Source organism: Myotis daubentonii, chromosome 5 (genome assembly GCF_963259705.1).
Source record: "Myotis daubentonii chromosome 5, mMyoDau2.1, whole genome shotgun sequence".
NCBI lineage: Eukaryota > Metazoa > Chordata > Mammalia > Chiroptera > Vespertilionidae > Myotis > Myotis daubentonii.
In genome coordinates, this window is record NC_081844.1 from 51496883 (window position 1) to 51511181 (window position 14299).

At 45.7% G+C, this 14299-nt stretch overlaps 1 protein-coding gene and 1 non-coding gene across 2 annotated transcripts; one reads left to right on the forward strand and one right to left on the reverse strand.

Annotated features, from left to right (window-relative positions):
* Positions 1-2643: 2643 nt before the first annotated feature.
* LOC132235430 (tripartite motif-containing protein 60-like) lies at positions 2644-4477 on the reverse strand. The gene has a single exon (XM_059697761.1). The coding sequence runs from the start codon at positions 4231-4233 to the stop codon at positions 2860-2862; it is 1374 nt and encodes a 457-aa protein (XP_059553744.1). The 5' UTR covers positions 4234-4477; the 3' UTR covers positions 2644-2859.
* Positions 4478-13836: 9359 nt separating this feature from the next.
* LOC132236265 (U6 spliceosomal RNA) lies at positions 13837-13947 on the forward strand. Its single transcript, XR_009453221.1, has one exon. It is a non-coding gene; the product is annotated as a U6 spliceosomal RNA (small nuclear RNA).
* Positions 13948-14299: the final 352 nt, after the last annotated feature.

Genomic DNA, 14299 nt, shown 5'->3' on the forward strand with positions numbered 1-14299 from the left:
GCCCTCAGCCCCTCACCCAGGCTGGCCAGGCACCCAAGCAGGACCCCCACCCTGACCCGGAGCACCCTTCAGGGAAAACCAGCCAGCCCCCACCCGTGCACCAGACCTCTATCCTATATAGTAAAAGGGTAATATGCAAATTGACCCTAACAGCAGAAAGACTGGGAATGACTGGTCACTATGACACACACTGACCACCAGGGGGCAGATGCTAAATGCAGAAGCTGCCCTCTGGTAGTCAGTGAGCTCCCACATGGGGGAGCTCTGCTCAGCCACAAGCCAGGCTGATGGCTGCCAGTTCAACAGTGTGGTGGGAGCCTCTCCTGCCTCCTCAGCAGCGCTAAGGATGTCTGACTGCAGCTTAGGTCTTCTCCCCGCTGGCAAGTGGACATCCTCTGAGGGCTGCCAGAGGGATGTCTGATTGCCATCTTAGGCCCAATCCCTTAGGGAGCAGGCCTAAGCCAGCAGGCGGTCATCCCCCGAGGGGTCCCAGATTGGGAGAGGGCACAGGCAGGGCTGAGGGACCCCCCCCCCCTCGAGTGCACAAATTTTTGTGCACTGGGCCTCTAGTAAATAATAATGAAATAGTATTCAAGGGACTTTGCTGTAAGATGACTAATAAAATCACTAAAAACTGTTTCAATCAAGTTGTAAGCTCAGGTACAAGACTGCTTTTTGTTATAGTATTAAGAGAAGACCAGGATATAAATTCTTAAAATTTCCTATCCTAAAGGAACAATTCCACTGGGATTCTGTCCCAACCCCCCCGCCCCCCCTCCGCCCCCAACCCCTCTACCCCTCAAAGTATTTCTGTCTTCACAGAAATAGGATTTACTAGCCTAACAGCGAAGGCTTTTACAAATAAGATAAATTAGCCCTGGAGAAGACATATATTTTCCAGAAAATGTTGGTAGAAAAATGAATGTGAAATGTCCTTTGGTGACAACTCAGAGGAAAATAAGGAACGTGTTACATGACACTGAAGAAAAGGTCATTATTGTTGTAAAGGGCCAGAAAACATAGCTTGGTTGTGTGGTATCTTTGTATGGGAGGCAGACTTTGTACCTCATGAAAGCTTTGCTGAACATCTTTTCAAGTTATGGAGAGACAAATACTACAGAGATATGCATAGTAAACTTTATTTTCAAACATTGTAAACAATACACATACAGGCATCCAAACAGAAGCATGTTCTAAAAGGTTGGCAATTTCACATAAGGTCAAAAATGAATATGTGACGTTTGCAGGTGATAGGGGGGACCTATAACCTGATAGATGAAGCACCTGAATCAACCTGAAAAAAATTTATTTTAACTCTTAGAACACATATACTTATGTGAATAGGGGGTTAAGTTTTTCTCAAAGTTTCCTCTTCAAGGCCTGTGTGAAGGGATTGGAGAGGTGACTCAGCTGTGAACCAAGCAAGCAGAACCCACAAGCATTGTCAGGCTGACCCACCAGGAGTCAAAACATCTCATCAATAGCATCTAATTACCTGATGACTAATTACAAGAGCTGAGTCTGCGGACCCCCCCTCCCTCCCCGGCCTGCATGTAGCTACATTCCTCACCCCAGCCCCTTCCCCTTTATAATCCTGTCCCCTGAATCTTGCTGGAAGGCAGGATTTGATGCTTGTAAGCACCCGGTCTTCTTGGTTGCCTAGCCTTTTCAATAAACACCTAATATGATGACTCAACCCTGCCTTCGTTATTGGACACAACAACAGGCAGCTGGAGCCCAACCAAGGGTTTCAATGTAACACAGGTCATACAGGGGTGGTAAAAAGTAGGTTTATAGCCCTGGCCAGGTGAATCAGTTTATTGAAAGTTGTCTCATATACCAAAGTGGTGCAGGTTCAATTCCCAGTCATGGCACATAGGTTTCATGTTCAATACCTGGTCGTGGCACCTATGGGAAGCAACCGATGGATGTTTCTCTCTCACATCAATGTTTCTCTCGCTGTCTCTCTCCCTCTCTGTGTGTCTCTCCATTCCTCTATATATTTATCAATAAATATATCAGTATATTTAAACAAAAGTATATTTACAGTTAGTACACAAAAGTTTATTCTGATATTATTTTTTATTAATTACTGTATTATTTGTAACACTACTGTCAACCTGCTTTTGCTCAGTCCTGTACATAAAAAGTTTATAAAACAGGAGACAAAAGCAAGACAAGAATTCCCAAAAAATTATATGGAAAATAATAAAAAGTAGAATATGTTTCTTATAGAAACTTCTGACTTAGGTCAGTTAAATCTATAACACAGACTCCATAGAACTCAGCAAATGCAGAACAAAGCTGAAAGGACACCCTTGCCTAGGGAACCAGAGTGTTACAACACAAAGCCAGAGGAAACCTTGGTGGGGGGCTTCATATCTGAAAAATCCTGTTCACAATGCCAATGGTTATGACCAGATTGCATGGTCAGGGTGGAGCCATCCAAAACTGGTTTCAAATATTCAGACTGATGATGACTCACCACATACCAGGAGAGTATGAAAAGTTTATTACTCACAAGATTAGGTTTTTGGCGGTAAGTAAAGTGGGTCTCAGAGGAGGTCCCAAAATGACTGAGAGCACGGGAAAAGATACTAGTTTATTGTTTATGGCGGTTACTGGGTGCTACGTTGGTGAGAGCATACTGGCACTACAGGGGCTTGCTTCATTGCAACTTCCTACCTGCACCAAAGGCTTTCTCATTAGTTTTCCCAGGCATGAGGTAAAGGGAGAAGAGAAGGGTAAATACTGAATGCTTTCAAGAAACATCAAAACTGTAATCAGAATCTTTATACAAGCATTCCTTTCAATAACAAGGGAAGAAAATAACCACATACAAAATTTCCAAGTTGTTCATCATTCATCTCTGATAATGAATGTAAGATATTTTGACGAAGGTGCACTAGAGAAATAAGGCATAAGTTTTTCTTTAAACTTACCACTGAATCCATACAAGTATGAACCGTTATTCAAATTATAAAATGAAACATCTCCTAACTCATAGTCCAGAAAAATACCAACCCGCATGATATGTCCTCTAGGGCATGTTCCACATATACTAGCGCAAAGATCAATGTGCCTGCAGCTATTGCTTGGGGATGGTGATATCAGACTATTTATGAGACAAGATTCTTTACACACACCTAAGGACCATTCACCTGTGCCTCTTACTTCTACCTGCCAAAAGTGCCTGCCAGCATCAAATCCCTCAGAACTCAGGACAGCTGGGTAAGAAGTAAGTGCCTGGGGATTAGGAAGACCATCTGGTGTCTTATATGTCACACTTTTTCTATCTTTTGAGATAATGAGACTTGGATGGGCAGTTTCAGGATCCAGTGTCAAATCTACCTGAAATGTGCTGATCATTTTATACAGGCCCAAATAATGTGGGGGGAGATTGCAACTCTCCTTCTTTAATTTATATGAAAAGACTGCTGGGGTCTCTAGCTTTTCATACCTATTGTGGATATCTTCAATACCTGTGAGTAAATCCACATCTGCCTGTAAATACTTCTCTGCTATTTCACTTAAAAGATTATTTAGCATGAACATATGGTTTGAAATTTGCCTTCCATTTTCAGTTAGTTTTTCTTCAACATCCTTCTCTTCTATAAGTAGACCAGCATTAAATACATCATGCTCTATTTGTAAGGAACACTTCAGTTCTTTACATTCATACTGCAATTCTTTCCTCCATTTTTCCACCTTTTTCTGCACTTCAAATTCTTTTGCAACTTGGTTTTCATATTCCGTTTCAGCATCTTCAACCTCCACCAACAGCGCCCCAATGTATCTTTTGAGCTTGTTCCTGCAACTCTTAGCAGCTTCCTCAATGGGTATCAGGGACTGATCCTGGTGGTCTAAGGGGACCTTGCAATGAGGACATAACATCTCCTCGGCGCTGTCACAAAAAAGTGTTAAAACTTCATTGTGCTTCCCACACAGGGGTTTTTCTTCCTGCAATTTCCTCTCGTTCCCTGTGGTGGGAATCTGCTTAACAACTTCAATAATGTGACATAATTGGGTGTTCCTCTTTAAGTTCTTGTCAGGGCAGTGATAGAAGCAGACAGGACATGGAAAGGTGCCCGGTAGATCTTCCCAGCGCTGGCGGATGCAGAAATGACAGAAGGTGTGCCCACATTCAATGGTCACTGGGTCTCTCAGGTAATCCAGGCAGATGGGGCAGCTGGCCTCTGCCTGGAGCTCGGCCAGGGAGGCTGCAGACTCCATTGTGCAGTGAAGGTATCTGACCCAAGACACTCTCTTCAGTCAGGGTGATCCTCCAGATGTGAGGAAAAGTGAGAAGCTGAGGTCTGCTCTCTGTGCAATGGAGAAGAGTCCAAAAAGAGTCCCAGTTTTCAGCCGATGCCTAGACTTCCTGTCACTCTCGCCTGTATTTAATGCCTTTTTCCCCAATTGAACATGGGCTGTGGAGTCCTTATGGTCAAAAACTCAGCACAATCTAAGTGATATGTGGTTTCTGTGGACAGAACGATATTGCCATTTAAAGAACAGTTCAATCAGCAATTACTCCTTACATTCCTATATAAAAAACTATCTCTGGTAAACCAAATTATTTACTGGGACAATATTTAAGGAGGAGTCAGCAGTGAAGACTATCATCTATTTTGCAACTCTAAATGAATGAACTGTTCTAGGGAAATTTATCATTGGCCTCAACTATCAGAAAAAGATGCCCTTCCTGGTTTGGCTCAGTGGATAGCACGTCAGCCTGTGGACTGAAGAGTCCCAGGTTTGATTCCAGTCAAGGGCACATGCCCAGGTTGTGGGTTCGATCCCCAGTGTGGGGTGTGCAGGAGGCAGCCGATCAATGATTCTCTCTCATCGTTGATGTTTCTATCTCTCTCTCTCTCCCTCTCCCTTCCTCTCTGACATCAATAAAAAAAAATACATTTTTTTTTTAAAAAAGAGTGACAAAAACACATATCATAGAATTGTTGAAGGGACTACATAATACTATCTGTAAAGAAGTTTTGACAGAAAAACGAACCTAAATCTCTACAGAGATCCAAACCACCTATTTACAGGAAATATAAAGGATGGAGAAACCTGTGAAGGGTAATTGTGTTAAACTTGATTGGGCACAGGAGATGCAGAGAGCAGGTGGAACACTTGTTCTGGGTGTGACTGTGAGGAGATTTCTGGGAGAGATTAGTATTTGAATCCATGGATGAGCTAAGCGGATAGCCCAACCCAATGTCAGTGGACATCTTCCAATCCACTGAAGGCCTACAGAGACCAAAAACTGAGGAAAGGCTGAATTCACTCTCTGCTGGACTTAATAAGCTAGCACATCTACTATTCTGAGTGCACCTAGTTTTCAGTCTTTCAGACCCATACTGGAATTGGTACAATCTGTTCTCAGACGCTCAGGCCTTCCAACTACACCACCGTCTTCCCTGGGTCTCCTGTTTGCAGACTACAGATCATGGGACATCTTAGGCTCCACAACCTTTTGAGGCAATACTTTTTTAAAAAATATATTTTATTAAATTTTTTACAAAGAGGAAGGGAAAGGGACAGAGAACTAGAAACATCGATGAGAAACATCCATCAGCTGCCTCCTGCACACCCCGCACTGGGGATGTACCTGCAACCAAGGTACATGCCCTTGACTGGAATCGAACCTGGGACCCTGCAGTCTGCAGGCTGATGCTCTATCCACTGAGCCAAACTGGTTAGGGCTGAGGCAATACTTTTTTTTTTTGAGGCAATACTTTTTAATAAATGTCTTTTTAGATTCATACTCTTGGCTCTGTATCTCTGGTAAACCTTTATTAATATACTGAGTAACTAATTAGTAAAATCCAGACTGATAAACTACTGAAAAGTCAACCATGTTTTTTGACACAAATGTAAAAAGAAAATAAAAAAGCCTGTGAAGGAAAAAATACAGAAATTAAAGTACATGTAAAGATCATAATAACCAAGTACAATGTATAAACTTAATTTCCTTTCACCTTAAAATACTTAGACAAAATTTAATTTGGAGGTTGGATATCTGTAGGTAAAAAAAAAAAAATTAATGATGATTATATTAGGTTGAGATAATGAATGGCATTAGAAGTTTATAAGTAAAGTCTCTTTTAGAAATATATATAATGAAAAATGTGTAAGTTAAATCCTGTGATGTCTTTGGATTTGTTTCATAAAAATGGCAAGAATTTAGTAGGACTATAGAAAAGGAGTGGCAAAAAGCTCATAATTAGCCCTAACTGGTTTGGCTCAGTAGATAGAGTGTCGGCCTGTGGACTGAAAGGTCCCAAGTTCAATTCCGGTCAAGGGCATGTACCTTGGATCCGGGCACATCCCCAGTGGGAGGTGTGCAGGAGGCAGCTGATTGATGTTTCTCTCCCATCGATGTTTCTTACTCTCTCCCTTCTTCTCTGTAAAATCAATAAAAAAAATATATATATATTTAAAAAGCTCATGATTGCCCTGACCGGTTTGGCTCAGTGGATAGAGTGTCGGTCTGCAGACTGAAGGGTCCCGGGTTCGATTCCAGTCAAGGGCATGTACCTGGGTTGTGAGCACATCCCCAGCAGGGGGTGTGCAGGAGGCAGCTGATCGATGTTTCTAACTCTCTATCCCTCTCTCTTCCTCTCTGTAAAAAATAAATAAAATATATTTTAACAACAACAAAAAAAAGCTCATAATTATAGTACCTGGGTTCTTCACACTTGGATTCACAATATTCTCTATCCTTCTTGTAAAAAATATTTGATTTCTTTTTGAATTTTTTTTAATTTTTTTTTACAAAAAAAATTAAAAAGGGTGGGAGAGGAATAGAAAGTTAGAAATATCGGAAACCAAGATGGCGGCATAGGTTAACGCCGGAGATTGCTGCCTCGAACAATCAATTCAAGGGTACACATAAAAGACGGAACGGACATCATCCAGAACCACAGGAAGGCTGGCTGAGTGGAAATTCTACAACTAGGAGGAAAGAGAATATCATACCCAGACTCAGAGGAGGCGCAGTGCTGAAGTGAAATACTCAGGTGTGGAGTGCACGCAGAGCGGGCTGGCGGCGGAGGGCACGGTTGTTGTTTTCAATCGGGAGGGAGTTTCAGACTCTGAGCTCCAGATCCGGGCGAGTCTCTAGGGACCCAGACTCAAACGGGAGAAGCGGGACTGTCTGGCTTCGGTCAGAACTCAAAGGCAGCTTTCTCTCCGAGGTTTGCAGCGGTTGCTGGGACTCTATGAGGCAGAGCCCCTAGGGACGGAACTGAGAGCAGCCATAAATGCTTGCTCCGCCAGCCCTGTAGATCCCCGGGGACCCGCCCCACCCAAGCCCTGCGCAGAGCCATTTGCCGGATAGCCTCAGGCAAACGCTAGATTAGCACCGCCCTAGAGATCCAGCACAGAAGCTCTCCCACTGCAGACACAGCTGACTCTCATAGCCAGTTAGCCTGGAGGTCAAATCACCCCCGGTATTGCCGACAACAATCAAGGCTTAACTACAACAAGACTGCGCACAAAGACCACTAGGGGTTGAACCAAGAAAGCATAAAAAATGCGGAGACAAAGAAACAGGATGCAAATGTCAGAATTGGAGGATATAGAGCTTAAAACCACACTTTTAAGGTCTTTCAATAATTTTCTAGAAACTGCCGATAAACTTAATGAGATCTACAAGAAATCTAATGAGACCCTTGATGTTGTGATAAAGACCCAACTAGAAATTAAGCATACACTGACTGAAATAAAGAATATTATACAGACACCCAACAGCAGACCAGAGGAGCGCAAGAATCAAGTCAAAGATTCGAAATGCGAAGAAGCAAAAAACACCCAACTGGAAAAGCAAAATGAAAAAAGAATACGAAAATACGAAGATAGTGTAAGGAGCCTCTGGGACAGCTTCAAGCGTACCAACATCCGAATTATAGGGGTGCCAGAAGATGAGAGAGAGCAAGATATTGAAAATCTATTTGAAGAAATAATGACAGAAAACTTCCTCCACCTGGTGAAAGAAATAGACTTACAGGTCCAGGAAGTGCAGAGAACCCCAAACAAAAGGAATCCAAAGAGGACCACACCAAGACACATCATAATTAAAATGCCAAGAGCAAAAGACAAAGAGAGAATCTTAAAAGCAGCAAGAAAAAGAAACTCAGTTACCTACAAGGGAGTACCCATACGACTGTCAGCTGATTTCTCAACAGAAACTTTGCAGGCCAGAAGGGAATGGCAAGAAATATTCAAAGTGATGAATACCAAGAACCTACAACCAAGATTACTTTATCCAGCAAAGCTATCATTCAGAACTGAAGGTCAGATAAAGAGCTTCACAGATAAGGAAAAGCTAAAGGAGTTCATCACCACCAAACCAGGATTATATGAAATGCTGAAAGGTATCCTTGAAGAAGAGGAAGAAGAAGAAAAAGGTAAAGATACAAATTATGAACAACAAACATGCATCTATCAACAAGTGAATCTAAGAATCAAGTGAACAAATAATCTGGTGATCATAATAGAATCAGGGACATAGAAAGGGAATGGACTGACTATTCTTGGGGGGGGAAGGGGTGTGGGAGATGCGGGAAGAGACTGGACAAAAATCGTGCACCTATGGATGAGGACAGTGGGTGGGGAGTGAGGGCGGAGGGTGGGGCGGGAACTGGGAGGAGGGGAGTTATGGGGGGAAAAGAGAGGAACAAATGTAATAATCTGAACAATAAAGATTTAATTAAAAAAAGAAAGAAAGAAACATCGATGAGAGAAACATCGATCAGCTGCCTCCTGCACACCCCCCACTGGGGATGTGCCTGCAACCAAGGTACATGTCCTTGACCAGAATCGAACCTGGGACCCTTCAGTCCTCAGGCCGACGCTCTATCCACTGAGCCAAACCAGTTAGGGCTTCTCTCCTTTTATGTGTACCTAAAATATTCATTGATTAAAAAAATTTTTTTAAATTCTATTTCTGTGATTCTCTGTTCTATTCTAGGTAGTTTCTTCTACTCCTTTCTTTAAATGTCACCTCTTTCCATTCATCTCAAAGCTCTCAGATCCATTCCATCTCTTTTCCTCCTCACAGTTGTTTCAAACTGGTTCCCTTTCTCCTCCACTCCAAATCCATCACGTTCTGTGTTCCCACTTCCCATCCACACCCAAATCTCCCACAATAATATAAATTGAGACTGAGAAAAGACAAGGAAGGCAATAAAATTCCATCTGCTTCAATGTTATGTGGGTCGGATTTTAAATCTGATCTCAGACTACCTGTGTCATTGGGATGGGTTCTTTGAACCCCTTTTCTTTCAGGAGCACATAGAACAAGGAAAATAACACTCAGCTTCCCTTTTAATTTTGTGTCAGCATAAACAGAAATAAACCTCTTGAAACCTGTGGTTTTAAACAATAAGAGTGAGACACATAACTGAAGAATTTCTGCATAGTATTTTTATTTCTATTGTATGAAATATACTTAGCCTTTGTCCTTCATTTCTGGCACAGAGCTCCTAAAACCCTTGAAATTTCCTGAGTGATTGGTAGGAGTATATTTTGATAGTTATTAGGAGCCCCCTTTGAGCACATCTGAATTTATATCAATAATGTGACAGCAAGGGGCCAGATGGACACCCAGTAGCTTGGTCACCAAAAGACCAACTGATGAGATTAGAACTTTGGGCCCCACCCACCGAATTCTGGGAGGTCAGGCGGGGGCTAGAGATTAACTTCTGTGAAAACAGTACAAACAGTTGGAGATTTGAGGAGTGTCTGCAAATGCCAGAAGGGTGGCACACTCCAGTTCCACAGGGATGGAAGCTCCTGCCCTCAATGTATTTCCAGATCTCTCCCTTTGTACCTCTTCACCTGGCTTGCCATCTGTATCCTTTATAATAAAGGTGGCAAACCTAAGTAAATGCCTGAGTTCTGTGAGCCCCACTAGCAAATTAATGGACCTCAAAGAGGGGCTGTGGGGACCTCTGATTTAAGCTGTTGGATCAGAAGTCCAGGTAACAACCTGGACTTTGGACCGGCTTCTGCACGGGGATCTGATGCTGTGGGGTCTGGTTTCACATTCACCCGTCAGTGCCTGCTGCTTCTTGGAGAATCGCGTGGTGGTGCATCACCCTTATGTGGATGAATTAATCGTAGGTCTGTCGATTTTTCTCAACACTGACAAAATGCATTTAATGTACAAATTCACTTTGAAGTCCTTGGAACACTGAATATCTCATGATTTCACCAAAACAAATTCCACAGTTTGTTGCAGAGTAAAAAGGGAGCATATGTTCCCTTCAAATATTCCGTCTTCAAATAAGTAATTACACACACGTGTGTAAAACCTTAACTAGAGCCCCGCCAGTGTGGCTCAGGGCCTGAGCTTCGGCCTGTGGACCAGGAGGTCGGGCAGAGCCGGGGCTGCGGCTCAATCCCCAGTGGGGGCCTGCGGGAGGCAGCCGATCAATGATTCTCTCCCCCGCTTCCTCTCTGAAATGAACAAATATATTCTAAAGAACAGCACCTCACACAGGGAGTCCGCGGAGAAAGAAAACGGCACGGCCGTGAGCCAAGCGCCTGCACCAGCAGGTCCTCACCAGGAGCCCGGGCCTTGGCCGCAGCTGCCCGGGCCGTGGCCCACGGGCCGGCAGAAGCCGAGTCCCGCCCGCAGCCACAGCTGGGACTGCCCCTCCCCGCCGGCCTCCCCTCTGAACCCGCTGAGGTATCCACTCGGCGGCCAGAGACCCTGTTCCAAAGACCCAGTGAGAACCTGCGGCCGCCGGCGGCCCCCACCGAGCTCGGAGGGCCGTTTCCGCCATGGCCGCTGGCACCCACCTTGAGGGGGGGGAGGCGCCAGCGCGGGTCGCCGGGCCGCGCCCCCACCTCGGCCTCCCGGGCCGCGCCCCCCACCTCGGCCTCCCGGGCCGCGCCCCCACCTCGGCCTCCCGGGCCGCGCCCGCATCTGGTCCTTCCTTGTGTCCCGCCCACCCGCGGCCTGGGACCCCGCTCACCTACCCACTCTGCTCGGTCTCCGCTCGGCGCTGAGCAGTCTCCGGGCGGCCTAGTGTGGCGATGTGAGCTTCTCTCCGCCCAGCACAGCCAGGATCTTCCACATCCGGGTCAAAGGGTCAAAGGGTCAAAGGGTCAAAGGGTCAAAGGGCACGAAACGGCCCCAGTTTCCGTTCACTCTTGTGAACAGAATTTGAACGGGTCAGGGGTGGGGGTGGGCCCTAAGGAGTCCATGTGAGGAAAAATGGGACATATGTAATACTTTTCACAATAAAGATTTTAAAAAAGGGAAGAAAAGAAAAAGAAAGAGAGAAAGAGAGGAAGGAAGGAAGGAAGGAAGGAAGGAAGGAAGGAAGGAAGGAAGGAAGGAAGGAAGGGAGGGAGGGAGGGAGGGAGGGAGGGAGGGAGGGAGGGAGGGAGGGAGGGAGGGAGGGAGGGAGGGAAAGAGAAAGAGAAAGAAAGAGAGAAAGAAAGAGAGAGACGGAAGGAATTGCCTAAAAGTCAGCATCGTTTCTCCTTTCCCTGCTGGGGGGGAGGGGAGGGGCGACGGCGGCCTGTGGGTGCGGACCGTGAGGGGGGCGGGGGCTGTGACAGGCCCAGGCTCCGCGCCCGGTGCTCGGAGAGAAAGGCCGGTGCTCGCTTGGGCAAACATGGATGTGATTTAATGTATGTGTTTGTATAGAGAACATTCTCCTTGTATGTCTTCAAGTGACAGCAACCTGCATATCCTGCAACTGCCCGTGTTTCACACACTTTCATCCTGTATCAGCACATTGTTATTTATTTTTGTTTTTTTTCAATATGTTTTTTATTTTTATTTTCGTGAGAATGGAAGGGAGAGGCAGACAGAGTGAAACTTTGATGTGAGAGAGAAACCTTAGTCGGCTGTCTCCTGCACTCCCCCCCCCCCCCCCCCACCACCACCACCACACACACACACACACTGGGATGGAGCCCCAAATCCAGGCATGTGACCTCCTGGTTCATAAGTTGACCCTCAACCTCTGAGCCAAACTGGTCCGGCTGATTGTAACCACCTATGTCACTTTGGCTGTCACCATCAGTGCACTGTCCGTCCCTCTGTTCAAACGTCTTCCAGCAGGTGGTGCCAGACACTCTTCAGTGCACAGGTCTGGACAGCAGGAATCTGTGTCCTGAAGCAAAGCCGCCTCCTCTCTCCTGGACAAATGGTCATCCACACTGAGACAGGCAAAGTCTGCATTGCTCTCTGTGTCTCTTCTCCCTGGATGGACGCTGACTATTGTCTCTGTGGCCAGGATTCTAATCATTAAGTTTTAAGTGAGCATGTAAAGTTTGTTGAATGGAGGGCTCAATGAATGAATTGATAAGGAGATGATTGGATCTATAAGAAGATGCAGCCCTAGCTGGTTTGTCTCATTGGATAGAGTGTTGGCCTTCGGACTGAAGGGTCCCGGGTTCAATCCCAGTCAAGGGCACATACCTCAGTTGCAGGCTCTTCCCCGGGGCCCATGTAGGAGGCAACCAATCGATGTGTTTCTCACACATTGATGTTTCTCTGTCTTTCTGTCTCTCTTCCACTCTCCCTTAAAAAAAAATCAATGGAAAAATATCCTCTGGTGAGGATTTAAAAAAATATATAAGAAGATATATAAGGCAAAACACAGGAATGAAGTTCAAGTTTAGCAGCTTTTCTACTTAGCTGTTAGCTGAAAAGAGTACAGTACTTTGTGTTTCAAATTATCCAGGATCCTTCAATACATCAGAATGTTCTGAAAATTACACACCTTGCTTCCATAAATTCAATTTTTAATTAACAATTCAGCTTTTACACACTTCCCTCCTGTGCCCTGCCATGGCCTCCCCTTTCCCCTGGCCGCTATTAAAACACCAGGAAAAGACTCCCTACTGGAATTTAAGGGGAACCAGGCCAGGTTCTGACCTTCCAGATGAACCACCAGTGTGTTCCACAGGGAAGGAAGGTGCTGTCGGTGGTCCTGGCAGCAACACCCAGGCCAGGCATGAGTGCTTCACAGCCTTGGTGAGCAGGACTCTGGAAAGAGCCAGAACCTTAGAACCTTGTGCAGGTTGACCACAGCCAGTGCTAGGGCTGGGAGGGGGCGTGACCTGGATGCAATGTGTGTATGTGGGGGCGGGGGCGGGGGTAGGGGTGGGGGGGGAAGAGTGGAGAGAGGGAAAGGGGTATCAGAGTTACCCAGAAACACGAAAGGCAATTACCTGGTCCCCAGCCTCCTGACAGGTACTTCCAGGAACCCCCAAATATGCCACATGACTGACACTGTTAAGCAGCTTCCATCCAAGAGGAGCCAGAGGAAAAAGCAAGACGAGGACCCCCTGTGTGAGGAGCCCTGTTCTGTGAGAAGGACCTGGACCTGCTGTGTCCCAGTGCAGGGTCTCTCCTTCCACCACCAGGCACAGCCCCTGAGCAAGTGCCGTTAGTCACAGGAGGTCGCTCAAAGGCCACACTGAGCCCCTGAGGGAGCAGGCTGAAGATGCTGCAAAGGGGTTAGAAATACAAGTCTCAAAATCATTTGAATTGCTTTTGAAGGTGGAGAAGCAAATGGGGGAATTACTAGTACATTCTGAGTTGCGACAATTTAAGAGTTTGCTAGGAAAAGAGAAGGAGCTCTTTTCAAATTACATGTCAAGCCCGGCTGGCATGGCTCAGTGGTTGAGCATAGACCTATGAACCAGGAGATCATGGTTCGATTGCTGGTCAGGGCACATGCCCGGGTTTCAGGCTCTGTTCCCAGTGGGGGCATGCAGGAGGCAGCCAGTGGATGATTCTCTCATCATTGATGTTTCTGTCTGTTTCTCCCGTCCTCTCTGAAATCAATAAAAATATATTTAGTATTGGCTTCGGCAGCACATATGCTAAATTGGAATGATACAGAGAAGAGAGATTTGCATGGCCCCTGCGTAAGGCTGTCCAGCAAATCCTGTGATGCATTCCACATTAAAAAAAAAAAAAACATTAAAAAAATTACAAGTCAAAGACAACCCTCTTCAAGGAAAACTGAATGAAAACAAAGTAACTGGAACCACCCATCAGCAGCTGCACAGTGTCTGCTTGGCTGGGACTTCACAGTTTCTCCTGTGTGGCAGGCAGGTTCGGAGTTGTGTCTGTAAGCTGCCCGTATCTGGGGAGGGGGATTGTGCCGTCACGGGAACAGGTCACAGCTTATTGTGAGGACGCAGGGAGCAAGGGATGGGCTGGACCCAGACGTCTGAAGCTGGAGGGTAAAGCCTCCCGTTCCTTGTCCTGTAGGCGCTGAGATGGCACATCCTGAAGAGGGGGTGACACGGGGGCCCC

Excerpts from the sequence above, each read along its gene's own strand:
- LOC132235430 (XM_059697761.1), bottom strand. The coding sequence starts at position 4,233 with ATGGAGTCTGCAGCCTCCCTGGCCGAGCTCCAGGCAGAGGCCAGCTGC.